The 26,118-nt window shown below is 51.0% G+C and overlaps 1 protein-coding gene across 1 annotated transcript in view; it reads right to left on the bottom strand.

Annotated features, from left to right (window-relative positions):
• Positions 1-24,644, bottom strand: part of PEX5 (peroxisomal biogenesis factor 5) — a 31,042-nt gene extending 6,398 nt beyond the window's left edge. Inside the window, exons 1-10 of the mRNA XM_082268042.1 lie at positions 24,485-24,644; positions 23,248-23,283; positions 20,817-20,949; positions 18,256-18,373; positions 13,552-13,683; positions 12,755-12,845; positions 8,748-8,867; positions 3,618-3,692; positions 2,024-2,143; positions 588-731 (exon numbers count right to left, since the gene is read on the bottom strand). Coding sequence (XP_082124168.1) covers positions 588-731; positions 2,024-2,143; positions 3,618-3,692; positions 8,748-8,867; positions 12,755-12,845; positions 13,552-13,683; positions 18,256-18,373; positions 20,817-20,949; positions 23,248-23,283; positions 24,485-24,622 — 1,107 coding nt within the window. The 5' untranslated portion in view covers positions 24,623-24,644. The remainder of the gene's footprint in view (positions 1-587; positions 732-2,023; positions 2,144-3,617; positions 3,693-8,747; positions 8,868-12,754; positions 12,846-13,551; positions 13,684-18,255; positions 18,374-20,816; positions 20,950-23,247; positions 23,284-24,484) is intronic.
• Between the last annotated feature and the right edge of the window lie 1,474 nt (positions 24,645-26,118).

Below are 26,118 nucleotides of genomic sequence, written 5' to 3'. Positions count from 1 at the left end.
ACCGACCCCCTCCCTGTACCGTTATATCACCGACCCCCTCCCTGTACCGTTATATCACCAACCCCCTCCCTGTATCGCTATATCATCAGCCCCCCTCCCTGTATCGCTATATCATCAGCCCCCCTCCCTGTACCGCTATATAACACGCCCCCCCCCCCCGTACCGCTATATCACACGCCCCCCTCCCTGTACCGCTATATCATCGCCCCTCCATCCCTGTACCGCTATATCACACGGCCCCCCACCCCCCCCCCCCCCCTCCCTGTACTTCTATATCACCCCTCTCCCACCACAAACCTACATTGTACTGCAATGAGACCACCACTGAACAATGTTCAGAATCTCAAACTTCCAGGGTGCTGGATCCGGGCTACGCTCAGCGGTCCCTCCTATTGGCTCCTAAATCACTAGAGGACACAGTAGTGACATAGGAACCAGCAAATAAAATTACAGAGCAAAGCAGGGGGGGGGGGGATCCATGGCAATCCCCCGACCCATGAGAAGCGTTTGGCCTTCTCCCAGGCTAAACATTGTAGACATCTGATGTTGCCCACTTTTATATCAGACGCCCCTCTTCCCCCTCTTACCTCCATGTGTTTGGGATCTCTCTTCACTGCAGTCTCAAAGCACCGGACAGCGCTGGGGAGGTCTCCTTCCTGAAGGCGTTTCAGACCTTCCTCAAAGGGCTGCTCCACTTCCGAGAATGGATTGTCTTCTTCAAAGGTATATCCCTGAGAGAGAAGAAGAAGCAGGAAAGTGAGCAACGAGAGAGCGAGTGAGGGAGGGGGCGAGAGAGCAAGAAGCGAGGGGGGGAGGGAGAGGAGAGAACGAGCGAGGAAGGGGGCGAGAGAGCAAGAAGCGAGGGGGGGGAGGGAGAAGAGAGAACAAGCCGGGGGGGGGGGGGGGAGAGGAGAGGTGAGGAGAGGAGAGAACGAGCGGGGGGGAGGGGGGGGAGGGAGAGGAGAGAATGAGCGGGGGGGAGGGGGGGAGGGAGAGGAGAGAACGAGCGAGGGGGGGGGGAGGGAGAGGAGAGAACGAGCGAGGGGGTAGGAGAGGAGAGAACGAGCGAGGGGGTAGGAGAGGACGAGCGAGGGGGTAGGAGAGGAGAGAACGAGCGGGGGGGAGGGGGGGGAGGGAGAGGAGAGAACGAGCGGGGGGGAGGGAGAGGAGAGAACGAGCGGGGGGGAGGGGGGGGGGAGGGAGAGGAGAGAACGAGCGAGGGGGGGGGGGGAAGAGGAGAGAACGAGGGGGGGGGGGAGAGGAGAGAACGAGGGGGGGGGGAGAGGAGAGAACGAGGGGGGGGGGAGAGGAGGAGAGAACGAGCGAGGGGGGGGGAGAGGAGAGCGAGGGGGGGGGGGGGGAGAGGAGAGAACGAGCGAGGGGGGGGGGGGAAGAGGAGAGAACGAGCGAGGGGGGGGGGGGAAGAGGAGAGAACGAGCGAGGGGGGGGAAGAGGAGAGAACGAGCGAGGGGGGGGGGAAGAGGAGAGAACGAGCGAGGGGGGGGGGGGGGAAGAGGAGAGAACGAGCGAGGGGGGGGGAAGAGGAGAGAACGAGCGAGGGGGGGGGGAAGAGGAGAGAACGAGCGAGGGGGGGGGGGAAGAGGAGAGAACGAGCGAGGGGGGGGGAAGAGGAGAGAACGAGCGAGGGGGGGGGGGAAGAGGAGAGAACGAGCGAGGGGGGGGGGAAGAGGAGAGAACGAGCGAGGGGGGGGGAGAGGAGGAAGAGCGAGGGGGGGGGGGAAGAGGAGAGAACGAGCGAGGGGGGGGGGGGGGGGGAGAGACAGAGAGAGAGAGAAACTGGACGAATAGAAATCAGTATAAAGTTAGCACCTCGTGGTGCAATGGGTCAGATGATAATTTGTTGCTGGTATGAAATAATTAATGAGTACAGCCAACACATTCCAGGAATTCGCCTCCTCCCTCCTCAGGGCTTCTCTGTAGAACTTGTAATGAAGTTCAGATAAAAGTCATTTAAAATTCTCCCTTTACGCCTGAAAAAAGCTGAAGAAAAAGTGATTGTCACCTTGTCGTAGGATTTGGCGGAGAGGTCCTGGAAGTCGGAGAGCCACGGATGGGACTCTGCATCCCGCTTCGCCATCTCCTCCCACTCCTCCTGCAGCTTGTCCCAGAAATCCGTGTCCGCCTGCCCAGGACAGAGAAGAGACTCGGAGTCACACCAAGACTGATAACACCAAATAACTTCTTCCCCGTCCTCATCAGATCACCAACAAGATCCTTCAGATATAAAGTGGAGTCAGGTGGGCTCTGTCACCCCCTCACCATCTTATATCTCCGGGGTCACCGGCACTGAACCGATTCCTGTCATTATTCTTGGCCAGGAGCCAATTATTAATTCATTTCTTCCCATTTGGCTCGGTGTGATGCGAATTTCCCCTCCGTTTTCTGTTCAATGGTCCAGCTGTGATTTTAGCTGCAGTTCAGATGAAAATTTTTGAAACCCGGTGGCCACCGCGTCCTTAACAACAAATGACTCATTTGCTGTCAGCGGGATTCTCATTGTGAACAAAAAACAGCTTGGGGGCCCCCCAATCCTTACCAGGACCTTTGGAATCTGGTACAGACTTCAAGAGGAACCCCCACACCAAAATTTAAAAAGGGCGCATGGTCCCTCCCAAAATCCATACCGGACTCTCATCTCCCCCGATCCCAGCCCTGACCTTCTCCCCCACTACGTGAATGAATATGGGGTAAATTTTACCCCTACTCATTCACCAAAAAAAGTATCAAAAAGAAATATAAACAGAGACAGTTTTTGACAATTGTTCTGATTACAACAATTTTGTAACAAAATTCTACAGGTATAAATCCTAAAGTAGAACTACAGGCAAAACTTTTTCCCCCCATTTTGGTTAGAGTAGGAGGGGGGGGGGGGGTTATATCCCCTCTCAGTGTATTCTCCACCATCAGTGTCACATTGGGGAGATTTCCCTTCACTTCCTGTCCCATAGAAACAGGAAGTGAGAAGAAATCCTTGCAAATTAAGGCAACCCCCCCCAAGGTCACAAGAACTAGTGTCCCCATTGGAAGATTTCCCCTCCATTACTTTTCTGGGGACAACCCAAGATTTGGGTCTGATCCCTCTCCCCTGTCAGTCACATATATATAAAAATTATTGTACAGTAACAAAAAAAAAAAAAAAAATAAATAAAAAAAAAAATTTATATATATATATATATATATATATATATATATATATATATATATATATATATATACACACACACACACACACACACACATACATATACATATACACACACATACATATACACACACACACACACAATATATAAAAAAAAAATATATAAATTATATATATTTATATTTTTTTTATATATAGTGTGTGTATATATATATATATATATATACACACATACATACACACACACATATACATACATACACACTATATATAAAAAAAAAATATAAATTATATATATATAAATAATTTATATATTTTTTTTTTATATATATATATATATATATATATAGTGTGTGTGTGTGTATATTTTTTTTATATTATATATATATTTATATTTTTTTTTTTTATATATGGAAATTACCAATAAAAAAAATTTAAAAAAAACCCACGTTACCTCCACTGCAGCCTTGGCATTTTGGAAGTCTTTCTCTAGGGGGGTGAACTCATCAACCCATCGCTCAGCCGAGGTCTGCGGAGAGTAGAAGACAGGAATGTAAATCTCCAGAAATAAAATAACCACAAATTGAAATGAAGCAAAAAATAATGCAGAGTTTTATTACATAGCATGGACCCCGGCGTTCCTCACTTTCATATCCCAGACCCTTAAAGCTGAGCTCCGGGCACAAATATTTTCACCTAAATCTATTCCTTAACAGCCAACAAGGATATAAATCCACTTTCCGCACACCAAATGCCTTTGCAATCTAAGATATTACCTGGTAGAAGTAGCAAGGACATCATCACAGAGCTGTGGCAGGGGCCCAGCAGGCTCCACCCACCACAGAAAACTACAGGAGGGGGCGGAGCCAAGACCAGCCACCCTTGCACAAGGAGAGAGCTCAGCAGTGGGCGGTCTTTATTACAGGAAGTCTCACACTGGGTGACGGCACAGATCTGGAAGATTCAGGAAGAACTCGCATGACGAATGGATTTGGACAATATTTACAAATACCGGAGTTCAGCTTTTAGGCTCGGTTCACATTTATGCGATGCGGGAAGGCTGCGAATTCGCAGCCTGTTCCCGCATCGCACACGCACCCCCGGCAGTTCACACTGCCATATGCGATACGCTGGGAAGGATTGTAGAAGAAGAGTGTGAAGAAGCGGCGGTACGTTATCTGATGCGGAACGGTGGAGCAAAACTGCAGATCCTCACCAGCGGCTATAGAAAAGCAGCTCTAAAAGAGCAAAAACACACCAATATCTGATGTAAAGACCAACATTCAGGACAATAGGGGGGGTAACAGGGACATCAAGGAGGCACGCATGTTCATGAGGAATGTACACAGAGAAAGGAGAAGACGTAATATGGCCAAATATTTGTAGACCCCCCCTGATCATCTCACCTCTATGGGCTTGTTGGACATCCCAACCCAAAACCATGCCCATCACCAAGGAGATGCCCCCCCTCCGCGGCCACCACCAAGGAGATGCCCCCCCTCCGCGGCCACCACCAAGGAGATGCCCCCCCTCCGCGGCCATCACCAAGGAGATGCCCCCCTCCGCGGCCATCACCAAGGAGATGCCCCCCTCCGCGGCCACCACCAAGGAGATGCCCCCCTCCGCGGCCACCACCAAGGAGATGCCCCCCTCCGCGGCCATCACCAAGGAGATGCCCCCCCTCTGCGGCCATCACCAAGGAGATGCCCCCCCTCCGCGGCCATCACCAAGGAGATGCCCCCCCTCCGCGGCCATCACCAAGGAGCTGCCCCCCTCCGCGGCCATCACCAAGGAGCTGCCCCCCTCCGCGGCCACCACCAAGGAGATGCCCCCCTCCGCGGCCATCACCAAGGAGATGCCCCCCTCCGCGGCCATCACCAAGGAGATGCCCCCCTCCGCGGCCATCACTAAGGAGATGCCCCCTCCGCGGCCACCACTAAGGAGATGCCCCCTCCGCGGCCATCACTAAGGAGATGCCCCCTCCGCGGCCATCACTATGGAGTTGTCCCTCTGCAGCCATCACTAAGGAGCTGCCCCCTCCGCGGCCATCACTAAGGAGCTGCACCCTCCGTGGCCATTATTATGGAGCCACCCCCCCCTCCGTGGCCATTATTATGGAGCCACCCCACTATGACCATTACTTTGGAGTTGCCCTTCCACGGCCATTACTATGGAGTTGCCCACCTATGGCCATTACTATGGAGTTGCCCCTTCACGGCCATTAATATGGAGGGGGAGGGGGTCTGTAGTCCACAGAGAATGCCTGAATTAATGCTGACAACACTGCCACAGGATGTCATCAGCCCACAAGATTTCTGGCAGGATCAACAAGTATTCTTTGCACAGATATAACAGAACGCCTTCAATGGAATATTTAACAGAACAAAGGAAGTTCATTATTGGGGTCTTCATCCCATTTAAGACCCAATAGACATAACTGGGGGAAGTCTCCTGATTGGTCTGTACCAGCCTGGCTTCTAAAACTGGGACTGATCACCGATGTGATTGGCTGGTGAGGCCGGAACTCTTCCCAAGAAAAGGTGAAAACTATCTAAATTATTATGGCTGGAGTTGCACTTTAACTCGGACACACGTCAGTACTCGGTCATTTTGCCCAATGGGAAGGCTTTGCTAAGCTCCGAACTCCTCCCATAGGGAAGAGAAATAAGGGGAGATCCTTTCCCTGACCGTCAGCCAATCACAGGAAGTTACGGGATGCGGTCATTGGAATAGAAGGGATCGTTACATTTTTCTGAACAGAATTAAAAGATCTTTTTTATAACTTAAAGTTGAACTCCAGCCAAGCAGCCAATCACATCTCTGGAATCTCTAAATGTGGATTCTTTTACCTGCCAGAATAAATCGCAACTCTCTACTTCTTCACCGCATTATATAAAAGGGGGGGGGGGTGACGCTACATTTCCCTTCTGTGTCACTGCCCCGCCTCCAGCCTGCTCACCAATCACAGGAGGAGGAGTATCACTACACTGGGGAAACTCTAATGTAAAGGTGACCCTGATGTCGTCACCATCAGATCTCCTCTTTGCAGACTATCAACTTGGACTCTGATATAAGGGGGGCTCTGATGGGGACCCTGATATAAGGGGGGCTCTGATATAAGGGGGGCTCTGATATAAGGGGGGCTCTGATATAAGGGGGGCTCTGATATAAGGGGGGCTCTGATGTAAGGGGGGCTCTGATGGGGACCCTGATGTAAGGGAAGTTCTTAAGGTGGACTCCAATGTAAGGGCAGAGCTCTGATGGGGATTCTATCTGAAGAGGACGGACAGGAAGCCATAGAAGACCTAACAGTCCAGAGCCGGCCATACACCGATCAATCTGATTGATTATTTTAATAATTACACAGAAAATTCAATTAATTTCACGCTTTAAAAATTAAAATTGTAACCGCTGGATGGGTAAAAAAACAAAAAAATAAATAACAAATATCGGCTCAATCATTCGTCCCTTCACCCAAATCATCATTTTAAAGCTGAACTCCCGCAACAAAAACTTAAATCTATTCCTCAATAATCACAAAGGATAGAAATCCACTCTGAGCACCAAATGCCTTGGCAAACCCAGATATCACCTTGTAAAATTAGCAGTGACATCATCACTGTGCTGTACACAGCCTGTGTGGGAGAGGCCCAGCAGGCTCCACCCAGTACCGAAAACTACAGAAGGGGGGCGGAGACAAGACCAGTCTCTCTGCACAAGGAGATAGAGGGGAGCTGTGGGAGGGGCCCAGCAGGCTCCACCCACTACATAAGGGGGCGGAGACTAGATCAGTCACCCTGCACAAGGAGATAGAGCAGAGCTGTGGGAGGGGCCCAGCAGGCTCCAACCACTACATAAGGGGGCGGAGACAAAACCAGTCACCCTGCACAAGGAGAGAGAGCAGAGCTGTGGGAGGGGCCCAGCAGGCTCCACCTACTACAGGAGGGGGGTGGAGCCAAGACCAGCCCCCCCTGCACAAGGAGAGAGAGCAGAGCTGTGGGAGGGGCCCAGCAGGCTCCACCCACTACATGAGGGGGTGGAGCCAAGACCAGTCCCCCTGCACAAGGAGAGAGAGCAGAGCTTTGGAAGGGGCCCAGCAGGCTCCACCTAATACAGGAGGGGGTGGAGCCAAGACCAGTCCCCCCTGCACAAGGAGAGAGAGCAGCAGTGGGCGGTCTTTATTACAGGAAGTCTCACATTGGATGACTGCACAGATCTGGGGGAAACACACAAAGCAAGGGGTCTATTTATTAAATAAATAAATAAAACTGCTATACGAATGTGACAAACATTCACACCGCCCCAACGAAAAATCTGTTTTGTTTTTTTCCAATATGAATATTTCCTTTGACTGTCAACACCATCTAGTGGCTGCAATTCAGTATTTTCCTGATTTAAATATTGTAGGACAATATCATTTTATGGCCATTAGATGGCGCCTATGATCATAGGAAATAATCATATTGGACAAAATATGGCGATTATTTTGTTGCTGCCATGAGAACGTTTCTCACATTCATACAGCAATTTTTTTTTTTTTTTTTTTTATAAATAGACCCCCCCCCAAGATTTAAGGAAGAATACACATAAATAATGTATTTAGATGATATTTTGTTTATCCTGGAGTTCAGATTTAATTCGATTTAAATCAAGAGAAGCTGTAGGGGTCATTTTGATGCAAAAAAAAAAATCAACAATTTAACATTTTTTGATTGGAGATATTTTTGCCAAATGTTGATTGGGGACGCTGCAGGCCACAGAGCCTGATGTGGGTGGAGTCTGTGCAAGCCTGGCTGTACCGCTTACACATGTAGGTGCCCTCCTCCAGGCAGCAATGCCCGCCCACTTTGAAGGCTCGCCCTCCTCCAGGCAGCAATGCCACCCAATTTGAAGGCTCGCCCTCCTCCAGGCAGCAATGCCCACCCACTTTGAAGGCTCGCCCTCCTCCAGGCAGCAATGCCCGCCCACTTTGAAGGCTCGCCCTCCTCCAGGCAGCAATGCCCGCCCACTTTGAAGGCTCGCCCTCCTCCAGGCAGCAATGCCCGCCCACTTTGAAGGCTCGCCCTCCTCCAGGCAGCAATGCCCGCCCACTTTGAAAGGCTCGCCCTCCTCCAGGCAGCAATGCCCGCCCACTTTGAAGGCACGCCCTCTGATCCTCCTCCTGATGCCCATGGGTCTACAAGGGTCACAATAAGCCATGGGAGCCACCACCCACATCCGGGTCCAGTGTCTCCTGAAATATTTGGAAATTGCAGCCACCATTATAAAAGCATCGGGAGCCGTATCCAATTACTGATATTTTCCATCTGTTCTATCAAATGATCTCTTCAAAATGTTTAATTGGATTTAATTAAAAAATAATATTATTAATTATTATTATTATTATTATTAAATTAATAATTATTAATCATTTAATAAAAAAAAAAAAAAAAAAAAAAAAAAAACACAAAAAAAAAAAAGGAAACCATTAAAAAAATAAAAAAAAATAAAATTGATACATGTATGGCCAGCGTAACAGGATGTCTGCACACCTCTCTCCCATTTCACCCCCACCCCCCCCCCCCCCCGAGGGGCTGATCACTACCTGTTCCTTTACAAACTGTTCTGACCACTGCTCTGCCTGGGAGGCCGCCTGGGACGTATCGCCTGAAGCCTGAGAGAGAGGCATCTCCCCATCTCCTATCTTCCTCACAAATTGTAAGAACTAATAGAGAAAGAGAAAGAGAGACACGGAGAGAGTGTGAGAATGGAGGCAATGAAGACAAGACATGGCATTTGTAAAAACTGGATGACAAAATTCCTGCATGAAGCCTCTTAAAGTCCAACTCCATGTTAATATAGCATATTGTATATTTTTTTTAATTATTTATATATAAAAAAAAAAATATATATATATATATATATATGCAAAAAAAAAAAAAAATGGATATGTGTGTGTATATATTAATAATTAAAAAAATTATATAATTTTTTTTTTTTTTGCTAATACAATAAAACAATATATATGCGCAAAAAATATATATATTTTATTTTTATTATTATTAATATATATATATATATATATATATATATATATATATATATATATACATACACACATACACACATACACACACACACATACACATATATATATATATATATATATATATATATATATATATATATATATATATATATATATATATATATATATATATATATATATATATATATATATATATATATATATATATATATACATATACATACATACGATTTTTTTTATGTCCCCTTGAGCGCAAATAACAAAAAAAAAAAACTCATTCCAGAATTGTATCATGCAGTACCACTTCTTTGCCACAAGATGCCCTCAGTCCACCAAGTTGGATGAGAAGTTACGGGACCCCTGTGGGTATAGAGTGGAAGTGAGGTCAGCTTTGGGGGGGTGGACTGCCGGTGTTCTGCCAAAAACTCCAACTTGCCGAAATCTCCAACCACGTCACTTTTGGTGACTCTACAGCAGCAATAATTGGAGATTTGGACGAGTCGGTGTTTTCGCAGACCACCAGCAGGGTGTACACTCCAGAATACGACCAGTTGCCTGTTTTCACAGACCAGGTAAGGAGGAAAAAAAGAAAGTTGTTGCTGCCTTGGAGGCGGCCATGTTGTCGGTTAGTAGCAGGCGGACCAACAAGGTCATCTCATTAGAAGGTGTACTGGAGTGTACAGGCTGTCTGTGGTCAGAGAAAACGCCAACTGGTCCAAACCTCCAAGAGAAATCACCAGAAGTGGCTTGGAGTTGGAGATTTTGGCAGAACATCGGCCATCTCCTCCAGCAGCCGTATTTTTGTAAATATTTTATTCTATCGTTCTTTTTTTTCATGCGATAACACGGAGTCCCGGTTCACATTTGTGCGATGCGGGAACGCTGTGAATATGCAGCGTGTTCCCACATCGCATCCGCACCCCTGGCAGTTCACACTGCCATATGCGATACGCAGGGGGTGTCAATTAAAGGTTAACGACACCCCAAGTTGCGATCGCATATCGCAGTGCGATTTGCAAGTTCGCACAGAATCGGATGGCACAAGTGTGAACCACCATGCAATCCGATTCTGCTGCGGATAAAAAAAAAAAAAAAAGGGTCCTGTGCGTGTTTAGTGCGAATTCAGCCATGCAAACTGTATGGCTGAAATTTGCACCGCACAGAGATCACATGTAATTTAGGAGCAGTGCGCTCCGAATTACATGCGATCTCCGCGATCGCACTAATGTGAACCGGCCCTTAAGAAATGAGACTTTGCTACAATGTAAAGTAGTGAGTGTACAGCTTGTATAACAGTGTAAATTTACTGTCCCCTCAAAATAACTCAACACACAGCCGGTCGGAGGGCTATGACGTCACTTCCTGGAGACACAGTAGGGCCGTTCTATCCCCCACTGTGTCTCCAGGAAGTGACATCATAGCCCTCCGACCGGCGGACCCACGCTGTACCACCACCGCTGAGGATCAGCACGTCCCCTGCCTCGCAACAGGAGATCACCGCTCGTCCCCCACACCATCAGCGCTGCAGCCAAATCGGAAGGACACCCTGGATGTGACCACACAGACCCTCTACTGCTTTTATGCACCTTTGTGAGTAACACTCCTTTTATGTGATATTAAAAACTTGCATTGCTACACTTAGATCGGCGCTTGGTCTTCTCTCTCTCTTTTTGGATCCACACAGGGTTGCTTCACCCTTTATAAGCCTGCAGCCATCAAAGTGTTCAAGCAATTCCACTGGACTGTTTCATTTGCCCACAATGTAGACTACTGTAGCAGCCCGTATAGTCCGATCGCGCCAATCTCTCCCCCCTCTCCCTATCTAAACATTCCCATAGACACTCCTAAACCTTGTGGACGGCCTTCCCAGAAGAGTTGAAGCTGTTATAGCTGCAAAGGGTGGGCCAACTCAATATTGAACCCTACGGACTAAGACTGGGATGCCATTAAAGTTCATGTGTGTGTAAAGGCCGGCGTCCCAATACTTTTGGTAATATAGTGTATATAGAGAGGCGTCCCAATACTTTTGGTAATATAGTGTATATAGAGAGGCGTCCCAATACTTTTGGTAATATAGTGTTTATAGAGAGGCGTCCCAATACTTTTGGTAATATAGTGTATATAGAGAGGCGTCCCAATACTTTTGGTAATATAGAGTATATAGAGAGGCGTCCCAATACTTTTGGTAATATAGAGTATATAGAGAGGCGTCCCAATACTTTTGGTAATATAGTGTACATAGAGAGGCGTCCCAATACTTTTGGTAATATAGTGTACATAGAGAGGGGTCCCAATACTTTTGGTAATATAGTGTATATAGGAGGCGTCCCAATACTTTTGATAATATAGTGTATATAGAGAGGCGTCCCAATACTTTTGGTAATATAGAGAGGCGTCCCAATACTTTTGGTAATATAGTGTATATAGAGAGGGGTCCCAATACTTTTGGTAATATAGTGTATATAGAGAGGGGTCCCAATACTTTTGGTAATATAGTGTATATAGAGAGGCGTCCCAATACTTTTGGTAATATAGTGTATATAGAGAGGCGTCCCAATACTTTTGGTAATATAGTGTATATATAGAGAGGCGTCTCAATACTTTTGGTAATATAGTGTATATATAGAGAGGCGTCCCAATACTTTTGGTAATATAGTGTATATATAGAGAGGCGTCCCAATACTTTTGGTAATATAGTGTATATAGAGAGGCGTCCCAATACTTTTGGTAATATAGTGTATATAGAGAGGGGTCCCAATACTTTTGGTAATATAGTGTATATAGAGAGGCGTCCCAATACTTTTGGTAATATAGTGTATATAGAGAGGGGTCCCAATACTTTTGGTAATATAGTGTATATAGAGAGGCGTCCCAATACTTTTGGTAATATAGTGTATATAGAGAGGCGTCCCAATACTTTTGGTAATATAGTGTATATAGAGAGGCGTCCCAATACTTTTGGTAATATAGTGTATATAGAGAGGCGTCCCAATACTTTTGGTAATATAGTGTATATAGAGAGGCGTCCCAATACTTTTGGTAATATAGAGTATATAGAGAGGCGTCCCAATACTTTTGGTAATATAGTGTATATAGAGAGGCGTCCCAATACTTTTGGTGATATCATGTATATATATATATAGAGAGAGGCGTCCCAATACTTTTGGTAATATAGAGTATATAGAGAGGCGTCCCAATACTTTTGGTAATATAGTGTATATAGAGAGGCGTCCCAATACTTTTGGTAATATAGTGGATGTAGAAGCTCTCAGGATTTAAGCAGGGGTAAATCTTATTTCTATTACATAGTCCAGATCAGTGACCAGACCCGAGTCTGTAGCTCTCCTACTTGTGTGTATTTCCCCATATAGGAACTATATCCCCTGGAGGATCTGCATTTTGCAGAGTAGAGTAGGGACTGGCCAGAGAGGGTTTTAATATGAAGCACATACTGTATATAATAGTTCTGTGGATCAGAACTGACGGGTGGGGGCAGATAACACAGGAACAGGAGATGAATGAAGAGAACACGGGTGATAATCCCAGCACAGCCCATCGTCTACCTGACTGTTGGCCAGTTTGGGGTCGGTTACTTTGGACAGAAGAGATTTCGCCTCCCTCTGCAGGTCGTCCTCAGGTTGGTACTCCTGACACCTACATGGGAAGAATGGAATATAAAGATGAGAGAGATGAGAGAGAGGACAACACACAGCCTCAACGTGACATCAAACCCATCACACCAAATTTGTAAGCCACTCTGAAATTTCATAACAAATGCTGATTTAGAGCCGCTGGACACTGTGTACCCCTATCCCTGCACAGCCAGACAACACGCATTTCCAACTTGCATCCGGACACAAGAAATCAGTCCATGGGCTTGCTTTTGTTGTTTTATTGGGGAAAACAACTTGGATTGGGTATAGGGATTATGGGATGTCCAACTTGACTTGAAGAACAACAGATGAGGAGAAGATCCTGGACCAGGGGTCTCAAACTGGTGGCCCTCCAGCTGTTGCAGGACTAAAAGTCCCATTGTGCCTCTGCCAATAGGAGTCATGCTTGTAACTGTCAGCCTTGCAATGCCTCATGGGAATTGTAGTTCTGCAACAGCTCGAGGGCCACCAGTTTGAGACCCCTGTGACCTGGACTGTACTCCCTGGAATAATCGCAGTCTCTATGGATCAGGAGAAAGGTCCTTTATGGACCAGGAGCTCTCAGTCCCCTATAGTGGGATAGCACAAAGTCCCAAACCGTTTGCAGGGGTTCATGCCTCCTCCAGTAGAACCTCACATCATTCTGATGCTTGTAGAATCCGATTGGTTGTCACAGGCAACACACAAGTAAAATGTATAACCCTCACCATTTCTCTGCCATGGCTCCCTCTGTCTCCCCCAGCCAGAGCTTCTCCTCCGACTGCTGCAGGTACTCCTCCGCCCAGCGGGAGGGCGACGATTCTTCATCAATAGAAGAGAAAAATAAATCAAACTCCAGTCTGGATGGAAGAAACCGGGCCACATATTTTTTAATTATTTTTTGGATACAGTGGTGGGGGGGGGGGGGGGGGGGATTAAAACGAAGGGATGCACTGCTGCCGATACGCTTGGTATGGGCACTCCGCCCAATGCTCCCAATGCCGAAACAGATACTTTGCATGTGGCCAGATATGTACAGTGAGTTCTAACATCTTTTTTTTTTTTAAACTGCCCACTAGATGGCGCCTTTCCCTTACTATACACACACACGTGGGAAAACGCATGGGATTCAGATAGGAGTCGCACCACATTCCTGTCGAAATCTCATGTGATTCTTTGCAGTGTGATTTGCGCCCATTTATTTTGTATTGATGCACATTGCACCGCAAAGAATCGCATGAGATTGAGAGGAATGTGGTGCGATTCCTAATCGAATTACATGCATATATATATATATATATATATATATATATATATATATATATATATATATATATATATATATATATATATATATATATATATATATATATATATAGAGATAGATAGATAGATAGAGATAGATAGATAGAGATAGATAGATAGAGATAGAGATAGATAGATAGAGATAGATAGAGATAGAGATAGAGATAGATAGAGATAGATAGATAGATAGAGATAGATAGAGATAGAGATAGAGATAGATAGAGATAGAGATAGATAGAGATAGAGATATAGAGATATAGAGATACAGATATAGAGATATAGAGATACAGATATAGAGATAGATAGAGAAAAGCGCCATCTAGTGGGCAGTTTAAAGAAGTTAGAACTCCCAGTACATATCTGGCCACAGGCAAAATAATCTACCTAGGTGTCCCGGTCCGCCGATGATAGCAAATCACAGCCGCTAGAGGTGCTCACAGGGCTGGAGGAGATGTAGAGGCGTTCCGCCCCCAAGCTGACATCACTTCCGCCTTATACCCATGGGGTCCCGGAAATTCTCCTCAAGCAGCCATTATTTGCTATCATCGGCGGACCGGGACACCTATGTAGAATATTTTGCAAATGCTACTGAAACTGATACTTTTGCAGTGTAACTTGCGTCAATACAAAATGCATGGGCGCAAATCTCACTGCAAAGAATCGCATGCGACTTTAACAGGAATGCAGTGCGATTACAGTCCTCATCGCATGCGATTTCCCCCATCGTTCCGCTCTGTGTGTGGGTGGATAGATAGAGAGATAGAGAGAAAAGCGCCATCTAGTGGGCAGTTTAATAAATGTTAGAACTCACAGTACATATCTGGCTGCATGCAAAATAATCTACATAGGTGTCCCGGTCCTCCAATATAGCAAATCAGGGCTGCTGGAGATGCTCACAGGGCTGGAGAAGGAGTTTCAAGACCCCCGTAGGTATAGGGTGGAAGTGATGTAGAGGTGGTCCGCCCCCAAGCTGACATCTCCTCCAGCGGCCCTGATTTGCTATCATCAGCGGACCGGGACACCTATGTAAAATTATTTTGCATGCAGCCAGATATGTACTGTGAGTTCTAACATTTATTAAACTGCCCACTAGATGGCGCTTTTCTCTCTATCTATATCTGGCTGCATGCAAAATAATTTTACATAGGTGTCCCGGTCCGCTGATGATAGCAAATCAGGGCCGCTGGAGGTGCTCAGAGGGCTGGAGGAGATGTCAGCTTGGGGGCCGACCACCTCTACATCACTTCCACCCTATACCTACGGGGGTCTCCGAACTTCTCCTCCAGCCCTGTGAGCATCTCCAGCAGCCCTGATTTGCTATCATCGGCGGACCGGGACACCTATGTAGATTATTTTGCATGTGGTCAGATAGGTACTGCGAGTTCTAACATTTTATTAAACTGCCCACTAGATGGCGCTTTAATCCCACACACAAGCAGTGGGGGACATCGTACTGCATTCCTGTAAATCGCATGCAGTAAGACTTGCACCAATTTATTTATTTTTTTCGCACTGCAAAGTATCAGCAAATACTTAACTGAAATGATCAGTACTCGCCAATAATAAATAAAAAAAAAAAAAAATATATCAGTGCAACCCTAATTAAAACCCCGTCAAGAAATTACTGCTGTCTGTGTCCCCAGTGGGGAGATTTCTAACCACTTCCTGCCCTGGTGTCACCAAGACAGGAAGGCCTTGACAGCAATAAAACAACCAACTGTCCTTATTCTGCCTAAATCTAAAATAAAACAGTTGTTTAGTGGTGGCCGGCTGTGGCGGTTCTTATTTATCCAGTCGCAGTGTATGGAATAGCGGTCACTGGACCTGGCCTTGAAAGAAGAACTCCCAATTTTTCCAGCATTCTGTGCCGGAGGGAGGAAGGTATATGTAGTACTTTGTCCTCCTTTTCATTTGCTATGAAGTCAGACGGGCGCCGCCCCTTCCCCAGCGGCCGCCCAACAACACAGCTAGCAAGGAGACAGCTGCTAGATGACTGGTGCTCGTCTCAGGGCCCCTCCCACTGCATTCCTCTGGTCACTGCAACCATCTCCTTGCTCGCTTTGTTGTTGGATGGCTGATGGGAAGAAAAAAATATTCAACCTCATAACTAGGCTTACAAAAGCACATAGAAAAAGTAATAGATGTATCCAAGTAGAGAAAGGTCGGCACCCAGATATTCAAAGGGTATAAAATCCTTTATTGCAAACCCATAGGGACAAAGGATCCAATACACAAAAGGAAATACTGACCCGTTTCTGCCCTTATGGGCCATAGTCACCCGAGACCCGTAAGGGCAGAATTACATTGACGAAGGCCTTTATGGTGATAACTGCATTGAATGAGGCCTGTAAAAGGCAGAAACACATTGACTATGGTCTGTAAGGGCAGAAACGGGTCAACTAAGCCCCCCCAGTGCAAAAAATGGGCCAACTAAGCCCTCCCCCCAGGGCAAAAACGGGCCAACTAAGCCCTCCCCCCAGGGCAAAAACGGGCCAACTAAGGCCCCCCCCCCCCAGGGCAGAAAACGGGCCAACTAAGGCCCCCCCCAGGGCAGAAAACGGGCCAACTAAGGCCCCCCCCAGGGCAGAAAACGGGCCAACTAAGGCCCCCCCCCAGGGCAGAAAACGGGCCAACTAAGCCCTCCCCCCAGGGCAAAAACAGGCCAACTAAGCCCTCCCCCCAGGGCAAAAACGGGCCAACTAAGCCCTCCCCCCAGGGCAAAAACGGGCCAACTAAGGCCCCCCCCCCAGGGCAGAAAACGGGCCAACTAAGGCCCCCCCCAGGGCAGAAAACGGGCCAACTAAGCCCTCCCCCCAGGGCAGAAACGGGCCAACTAAGCCCCCCCGGGCAGAAACGGGCCAACTAAGCCCCCCCGGGCAGAAACGGGCCAACTAAGCCCCCCCAGGCAGAAATGGGCCAACTAAGCCCCCCCCCAGGCAGAAATGGGCCAACTAAGCCCCCCCAGGGCAGAAACGGGCCAACTAAGCCCCCCCCCCCGGGCAGAAAAACGAGCCAACTAAGGCCCCCCCCCCCAGGGCAGAAACGGGCCAACTAAGGCCCCCGCCCCCAAGGGCAGAAAGGTGTCAGCTTTTGTGTATGGGATCCTTTTTGTTTCTAGGAGTTTGCAATAAAGAAGATTTTCTATGCATTGAATAATTCGATGCCAACCTTCCTCTCCTTGGATCTTTGTTTCATCAGCGTGCCCTGCGGCGGTCCTGGCAGAGGTGAAGCCACGACCATCATTTATTTCCAGTTCCTGGGTTGTAGCGCCACCCTTCTCTATGAAGGACAAAGTAAATAAACTGAATTGAAGTTGGGGTTCTTTAGTGGTAGACCCCCATAGGCCAGAGGACATTGTAAGGCTCCATTCACACGATTTCTAGGGTGACTTTGGAGTGCGACTTTGATGTGACTTTATACTCCCGGGATCCAAGTTTCACCAAAGTAGGTCAGCCAACTTTTCAAAGTCGCTGCGACTTTAACCTTGCAACAATTTGAACAGGTGCCATTGAAAAGAATGGGCTGCGAGCGGTCATGTGACTTTGAAGTCTGAAGTCGCAGCACGACAAATCGCACAAAGTGTGAATGGAGCCTTCATGTCTGCAATGAGACTTTTTTTATTCAGCAATAATTTTGTCACGTACCCTACTGTACATAGCAAAACTTTGTTTTTTTTTGTGAGAGGGGGGGGGGGGGGGGGGGTAAACGACTAGGCTTATTTTTTTCCAATATTTTGACCCTCGTGAGGGAGGGGGGGGGGGGTCAGCAGACGGCAGGGGGAGAGGGGGGGGGTCAGCAGACACGGAGAGGGGGGGGGGGGTCAGCAGACACGGAGAGGGGGGGGGGTCAGCAGACACGGAGGAGGGGGGGGGGTCAGCAGACACAGAGAGAGGGGGGGGGGGGTCAGCAGACGGCAGGGGGAGAGGGGGGGGGGGGGTCAGCAGACGGCAGGGGGAGAGGGGGGGGGGGTCAGCAGACGGCAGGGGGAGAGGGGGGGTCAGCAGACGGCAGGGGGGAGAGCAGGGTCAGTAGGGGGGGGGAGGGCCAGCAGATGGCAGGGGGAGAGGGGGGGGGGGGGGGGTCAGCAGGGGGAGGGTCAGTGGATGGCAGGCTATAGGCACACTCACTTACCTGCTTGGTCAGTGAACTCTCGGGTCCAGTCCTCCTCCTCCACCGCCTCCGGCTCCTGTCCCAGGAACTCCTCTGACCAGTTTTCGGACAGAGCCAAATCTGCCACCCCGGGGGCTTCACATGGAGAGAAATGAGACGATCGCTCAGTCTGCAGACAACTACAGGCGGCCATACATGCTACAGTCACATGGTGTCCCCCACCTTGAATTAAAGTGGTTGTAAACCCTTCCATATACCCAGTGAAGTGACCGACCTCAGGGACAACACAGAGATGAAACAAATCTCCTACATAAGTTGTACCGGTTTACCTGCATTCTTCTCTCCTCTACATTTGTTCAAAGTGCAGAATGAATAAAGCTTGTCTGAACTATGAGGGGAAAAAAAAAAAAAGAAGGAGGCGGGGAGCTGAAGTTACACTCTGCAGAACTCAGTGAGAGCCACCCACCCACCCTCCCACTGCAGGGAGCACCGTGCCACCCACCCACACTCCCACTGCAGGGTGCACCGTGCCACCCACCCACACCCCCACTGCAGGGTGCACCGAGCCACCCACCCACCCTCCCACTGCAGGGTGCACCGAGCCACCCACCCACCCTCCCACTGCCACCCACCCACCCTCCCACTGCCACCCACCCACCCTCCCACTGCAGGGTGCACCGAGCCACCCACCCACCCTCCCACTGCAGGGTGCACCGAGCCACCCACCCACCCACCCTCCCACTGCAGGGTGCACCGAGCCACCCACCCACACTCCCACTGCAGGGTGCACCGTGCCACCCACCCACACTCCCACTGCAGGGAGCACCGAGCCACCCACCCACCCTCCCACTGCAGGGAGCACCGTGCCACCCACCCACACTCCCACTGCAGGGAGCACCGTGCCACCCACCCACACTCCCACTGCAGGGTGCACCGTGCCACCCACCCACACTCCCACTGCAGGGAGCACCGTGCCACCCACCCACCCCCCCACTGCAGGGTGCACCGAGCCACCCACCCACCCTCCCACTGCAGGGTGCACCGAGCCACCCACCCACTGCAGGGTGCACCGAGCCACCCACCCACCCTCCCACTGCAGGGTGCACCGAGCCACCCACCCACCCTCCCACTGCAGGGTGCACCGAGCCACCCACCCACCCTCCCACTGCAGGGTGCACCGAGCCACCCACCCACACTCCCACTGCAGGGTGCACCGTGCCACCCACCCACACTCCCACTGCAGGGAGCACCGAGCCACCCACCCACCCTCCCACTGCAGGGAGCACCGTGCCACCCACCCACACTCCCACTGCAGGGAGCACCGTGCCACCCACCCACACTCCCACTGCAGGGAGCACCGTGCCACCCACCCACCCTCCCACTGCAGGGAGCACCGTGCCACCCACCCACACTCCCACTGCAGGGAGCACCGTGCCACCCACCCACACTCCCACTGCAGGGAGCACCGTGCCACCCACCCACACTCCTACTGCAGGGAGCACCGTGCCACCCACCCACACTCCCACTGCAGGGTGCACCGTGCCACCCACCCACACTCCCACTGCAGGGAGCACCGTGCCACCCACCCACACTCCCACTGCAGGGAGCACCGTGCCACCCACCCACACTCCCACTGCAGGGTGCACCGAGCCACCCTCCCACTGCAGGGAGCACCGTGCCACCCACCCACACTCCCACTGCAGGGTGCACCGTGCCACCCACCCTCCCACTGCAGGGAGCACCGTGCCACCCACCCACACTCCCACTGCAGGGTGCACCGAGCCACCCTCCCACTGCAGGGAGCACCGTGCCACCCACCCACACTCCCACTGCAGGGTGCACCGAGCCACCCTCCCACTGCAGGGAGCACCGTGCCACCCACCCACCCTCCCACTGCAGGGTGCACCGTGCCACCCACCCTCCCACTGCAGGGTGCACCGTGCCACCCACCCACACTCCCACTGCAGGGAGCACCGTGCCACCCACCCACACTCCCACTGCAGGGAGCACCGAGCCACCCACCCACCCTCCCACTGCAGGGAGCACCGAGCCACCCACCCACCCTCCCACTGCAGGGAGCACCGTGCCACCCACCCACACTCCCACTGCAGGGAGCACCGTGCCACCCACCCACACTCCTACTGCAGGGGGCACCGTGCCACCCACCCACACTCCCACTGCAGGGGGCACCATGCCACCCACCCACCCTCCCACTGCAGGGGGCACCATGCCACCCACCCACACTCCCACTGCAGGGAGCACCGTGCCACCCACCCACACTCCTACTGCAGGGGGCACCGTGCCACCCACCCACACTCCCACTGCAGGGGGCACCATGCCACCCACCCTCCCACTGCAGGGAGCACCGTGCCACCCACCCACACTCCCACTGCAGGGAGCACCGTGCCACCCACCCACACTCCCACTGCAGGGAGCACCGTGCCACCCAAAATTCGGTATCAGCCCTGAAAATACGATATCGGTCGACCCCAAATATATAAAAATTTGTTTAGTAATAATATAAAAAATGAATAAACTGAGATGAGGGGAGGGCGATGTTTGTGTGCAGATCTCTCACCTCGCAGGGGTTGGGGGCGGAAGCTGCTTTGTTCGATCTGCTGCATCTCCGCCAGGAGGCCGTCCATCTTGAAGGTGTGGGGGGCGCGGGAGTGCAGAGACGGCGCACGGGAGTGCAGGAACTCCGACACCAGCTGGGGACACAAAAATAAAGTGGGGGGGAGGGGGGGTCACAAATTATAAACCAGACAATCCTTAGGACTGATGCACACGGCGTACAATACTCTGCATTCCAATCTACCGGCCGTACGCCGATACACCTCCTACATGGGAACATCTCTGTACTGAGAGCCACACCGCCTGACAGAGGGACGGGGGGGGGGGGGGACAGAGAGAGAGAAATGGGGGGGCAGAGGTTAGAGAAATGGAGGGGCAGAGGTGGTAGGTGGAGGGAGGGGGCAGAGGTTAGAGAAATGGGGGGGGGGGCAGAGGTTAGAGAAATGGGGGGGGGGCAGAGGTTAGAGAAATGGGGGGGGGGGGCAGAGGTTAGAGAAATGGGGGGGGGGGCAGAGGTTAGAGAAATGGGGGGGGGGGGCAGAGGTTAGAGAAATGGGGGGGGGGGGCAGAGGTTAGAGAAATGGGGGGGGGGGCAGAGGTTAGAGAAATGGGGGGGGGGGCAGAGGTTAGATAAATGGGGGGGGGGCAGAGGTTAGATAAATGGGGGGGGCAGAGGTTAGACAAATGGGGGGGGCAGAGGTTAGACAAATGGGGGGGGGGCAGAGGTTAGACAAATGGGGGGGGGGCAGAGGTTAGACAAATGGGGGGGGGCAGAGGTTAGACAAATGGGGGGGGGCAGAGGTTAGACAAATGGGGGGGGCAGAGGTTAGACAAATGGGGGGGGGCAGAGGTTAGACAAATGGGGGGGGGCAGAGGTTAGACAAATGGGGGGGGGCAGAGGTTAGACAAATGGGGGGGGGGCAGAGGTTAGAGAAATGGGGGGGGGGGCAGAGGTTAGAGAAATGGGGGGGGGGCAGAGGTTAGAGAAATGGGGGGGGGGGGGCAGAGGTTAGAGAAATGGGGGGGGCAGAGGTTAGAGAAATGGGGGACAGAGGTGGGGGGATGGGGGGGTTCCATTTCCTGATGATGATCTCTGTATTAGATTAGCTGGGATCTCATTCAGGGTCTCTTTAATAAAAATCCCTCTCAGCCAATGATAGTCGCCCGCAGGGAGGTGTGGCCCAGGCAGGGGAGGTGTGGCCCACACGGATCGCCCCATTCATGTGACCTGGGCTGCGCCCCCCCCCCCATATGACATCTATGAGGGTCCCGCCACTCCCATAATCTGCATTCAGGGACCCACATGCAGGGATTTCCTCTCACTTCCTGTTTGGCTATGGGGACAGGAAGTGAAGGGAAATCCCCCCAATGGGGACACAAACCTGCCAGCGGTTATACCCCCCCCCCATTACTCCAGGCACAATATTGATGGGAAAACAGAGGGAAGACGATGAGAAGTAAAAGTACGGCTCGTCCCCGTCTATACCCCTCCCCCCCACCCCCGGTAATGTGACGTTGTCACCTGATCAGCCCCCGGGCTGCCGGATTTACCATCCCCCACCTAATTTCCATGGCGAGCTTCCAGCAAAGCTGCGTTCTCAGTCCCTCCTCCTCATCCAATCACAGGAGGCCGGAGACGGCGTCTTCGCTATAACTGGAGGAAACTCTTTTATTTTTAGTGTTGGACGGAGGGGGGAGGGGTTAGAACCCCAATCAGGTGTTTATTGCTCTCTGTGTCCCCCTTAGGGAGATTCATCCCCTCTATTTCTCCTATTTATTGTTATCATCGAAAGAGAAAAAAAAATCCCAACTTTTGGGTTGTCCCCGGAACAGGAAGTGAGGAGAAATCTCCCCGATGGGGACACTAGGTCTCACTTGGGGGGGGGGGGGGGATTTCCTCTTACTTCCTGTTTGGCTGTGGGGACAGGAAGTAAAGGGAAAGCTCTCCAATGGGGACACTAGTTCTCACTTGGGGGGGGGGGATTTCCTCTCACTTTCTGTATGGCTATGGGGACAGGAAGTGAGGGGAAATCTCCACAATGGGGACACAGATGGGGACACAGACCTGACCGGGGTTATAGTCCCCTCCTTCCAAGTGTTGCCTGGAGTAGTACACAGAGACGCCGCTGTTGATCCTGCCAGAAATCCGGCGTCACTTCCTGTGGACGGAGGTGAAATCTGTAGGAGTGACATCGGAGTTCTCGGATCTCTTCTGTGAACTACAAAGCACCTCCCTCTTCTAGTAACAGAGATGAGGATGGGGGAGGTGCCTGTAGTGCCAATCAGAAGAGAATCCTCGGGTGACACCGTGACCCTTTATAGATAAAGGACAGTGAGTGTTGTCACCCGGGGACAGGAAGTGAGTCACTGGAAGAGAACCCTAGGGGGAGGGGAAGGGGGAGGGGAAGGGGGTGTGGTCACCGGTGTTTCCTCACCTCATCTTCTGTGGCTTCTCCCAGAGGTTTGGAGATCTGCAGAGAGAAGAAGAATTATCAGAGGACAGAAATCAGTATAAATATTTCCCTTCCCCCGGGGAGATTTCTCATCATTTCCTTCTCTGGAGACACAGACTGCACAATGGGGGAGGGGGTTGTAGTACAGGGGGAGGGGGTTGTAGTACAGGGGTAGTATGAGGGGAGGGGGTTGTAGCACATTGGGAGGGGGTTGTAGTACAGGGAAAGGGAGATTGTAGTACAGGGGAGTATGAGGGGAGGGGTTTGTAGTACAGGGATAGTATGTTGGGGAGGGGGTTGTAGTACAGGGGGAGGGGGTGGGGTTGTAGCACATTGGGAGGGGGTTGTAGTACAGGGGAAGGGGGCATGTAGTACAGGGGTAGTATGAGGGGAGGGGGGTTGTAGTACATTGGGAGGGGGTTGTAGTACAGGGGGAGGGGGGATTGTAGTACAACAGGAAGAGGGGGGTTGTTCTAATTGTACTACAGGGGTAGTATGAGGGGGTTGTAGTGCAGGGAGAGGGGGGTTGCAGTACAGGGGGAGGGGTTGTAGTGCAGGGATAGTATGAGGGGAGGGGGTTGTAGAGCAGGGGGAAGGGGGTTGTAGTACAGGGGTAGTATGAGGGGGAGGGGGTTGTAGTACAGGGGGAGGGGGGTTGTAGTGCAGTAGTAGTAGGAGGGGGGTTGTAGTACATGGGGGGAGGGGGTTGTAGTACAGGTGGAGTCTATTGGGAGGGGGTTGTAGTACAGGGGGAGGGGATTGTAGTACAACAGGAAGAGGGGGGTTGTTCTAATTGTACTACAGGGGTAGTATGAGGGGGAGGGGTTGTAGTGCAGTAGTAGGAGGGGGTTGTAGTACAGGGGTAGTATGAGGGGGAGGGGGTTGTAGTACAGGGGGGAGGGGATTGTAGTACAGGTGTAGTCTATTGGGAGGGGGTTGTAGTGCAGTAGTAGGAGGGGATTGTAGTACAGGGGGAGAGGATTGTAGTACAGGGGGGAGGGGGTTGTAGTGCAGTAGTGGGAGGGGATTGTAGCACAGGGGGAGGGGGGTTTTAGTACATTGGGAGGGGGATCGTAGTAGAGAGGGAGAGGATTGTAGTACAGGGGGGGGGGGGGGGGTTGTAATACATTGGGAGGGCGATTGCAGTACAGGGGGAGGGGATTGTAGTACAGGGGGGAGGGGGTTGTAGTACAGGGGGGAGGGGGTTTGTAGTACTTACTGATGTGGCCCCCGGGGGCCAGGCCACGTGCGGTAGCCCCTCCTCCCGGAGCCCCTTGTCCTGGGTGAAGTGTCCGGTTAGGGACATGAGGGGATTCGCTCCTCCGCACTCTCCGTCCACCAATCCTCTCATCGCCATGGCGGGTCCCTGCAGGACGGACAGATCTCACCCCTCCCCCACCCTCCGGTGTCTTCCCGTCTGCAGTCAGAGTTCAGGGGGAGGAGACTCACGGGACAGAGATCACCGGGAAGAGACAGAGCGCACCAATCACCGCCAGGGGGAGGAGACAGAGCGCACCAATCACCGCCAGGGGGAGGAGACAGAGCACACCAATCACCACCAGGGGGAGGAGACGAAATGACAGGCAGGAAGAGGGGGAGGAGATATCGACTCCAATCATAGAGAGGGGAGGAGTGATGAACAGCAGGAATAGATTGCGGAGGGGCGGGGATAGATGGAGGAGGGGCGTGGATACATGGCGGAGGGGCGGGGATGGATGGTGGAGGGCGGGGAGATGGACTGTCATTTAGCGGAGAGTGGGACTGTCAATCATCGGAAAGGGGGCGGAGATAAGATTTACCAACCACCGAGAAGGAGTGAAGAGATTCCACCAATCAGCCGGCCGCAGGGAGGAGACACCGAAGACTTCCGGTCTTAGACAGCGGAGGGCGTTCCTGTGGGCGGTGATAGAGAAGACTGACCAATCACAGAGCTGATCATTGTGAGCCCTCCAATCATTAGCGGTGATCTCCAGGGAGATATAAAAGATAATTTCTGACATTTTGTATCTTTTCACACCCAGAAATGTAATGACCGGAATGTGACCTATCAGCCTCTTGCAGTCCCTGTACAGCAGAGCTCAGACTGGGGGAGGGGGAAGGAGCACAGGGAAGATGCTGGTAGGAGGAGAGAGCAGAAGGATGCTTCCTGACCAATCACAGGCTGGGGGGGGAGGGGTAATTCCTGTAAAATGTTACTGCAATTGCAGCAGTGTTGTGCTGTGCTGTATTGCAGAGCTGTGAAAATCTCAGGAGTGGATGGACAGGAAGACAGAGAAAGGAGAAGCTAATAAAGTGCAATCTGTTCTCCATTAGCTGCAGTGGGGGAGGGGAGATATGGGGGGGGAGGGGTCTTCCTCATAAAAGATAACCTGTTACTATGTTATCTTATAGGGGGGAGGGGGGCTATTGGTCATATAGGGGGGTGGAGGGGGCTATTGATCACATAGGGGGGGTAATATTCACAATACTCCCCATTTAAGAGCGAGACATTAAAAGCGACAGGATCACCAGAATTCATTAGTTAACCATTTCCCGCCCGCTGTATAGTAAAATGACAGTGGGTAGGATGCACTCTTGTTCTGGGGGGGGGGGGGGGGGCTCACTACTGAACACGCACTTCGAAATTGTGAAACGCGTCTGTTTGTATCCTGTGTTCCTCTGACACACGGTAATAAAGGATTCATCTTCCTAGCAGCTGTGCGGCCGATTTCTCCTTCATTTATAACATTTTGCAAACAGGTCATTTTTCTCCTTCATTGATGGGCACTAATGAGGCTGCACAGATGGGCACTGATGAGGCTGTACAGATGGGCACTGATGAGGCGACACAGATGGGCACTGATGAGGTGACAC

This window comes from Pelophylax lessonae (genome assembly GCF_965119305.1).
Source record: "Pelophylax lessonae genome assembly, chromosome: 9".
Lineage (NCBI taxonomy): Eukaryota > Metazoa > Chordata > Amphibia > Anura > Ranidae > Pelophylax > Pelophylax lessonae.
Note: the sequence above shows the minus strand (reverse complement) of the source record. Positions and strands in the feature narration are given on the sequence as shown.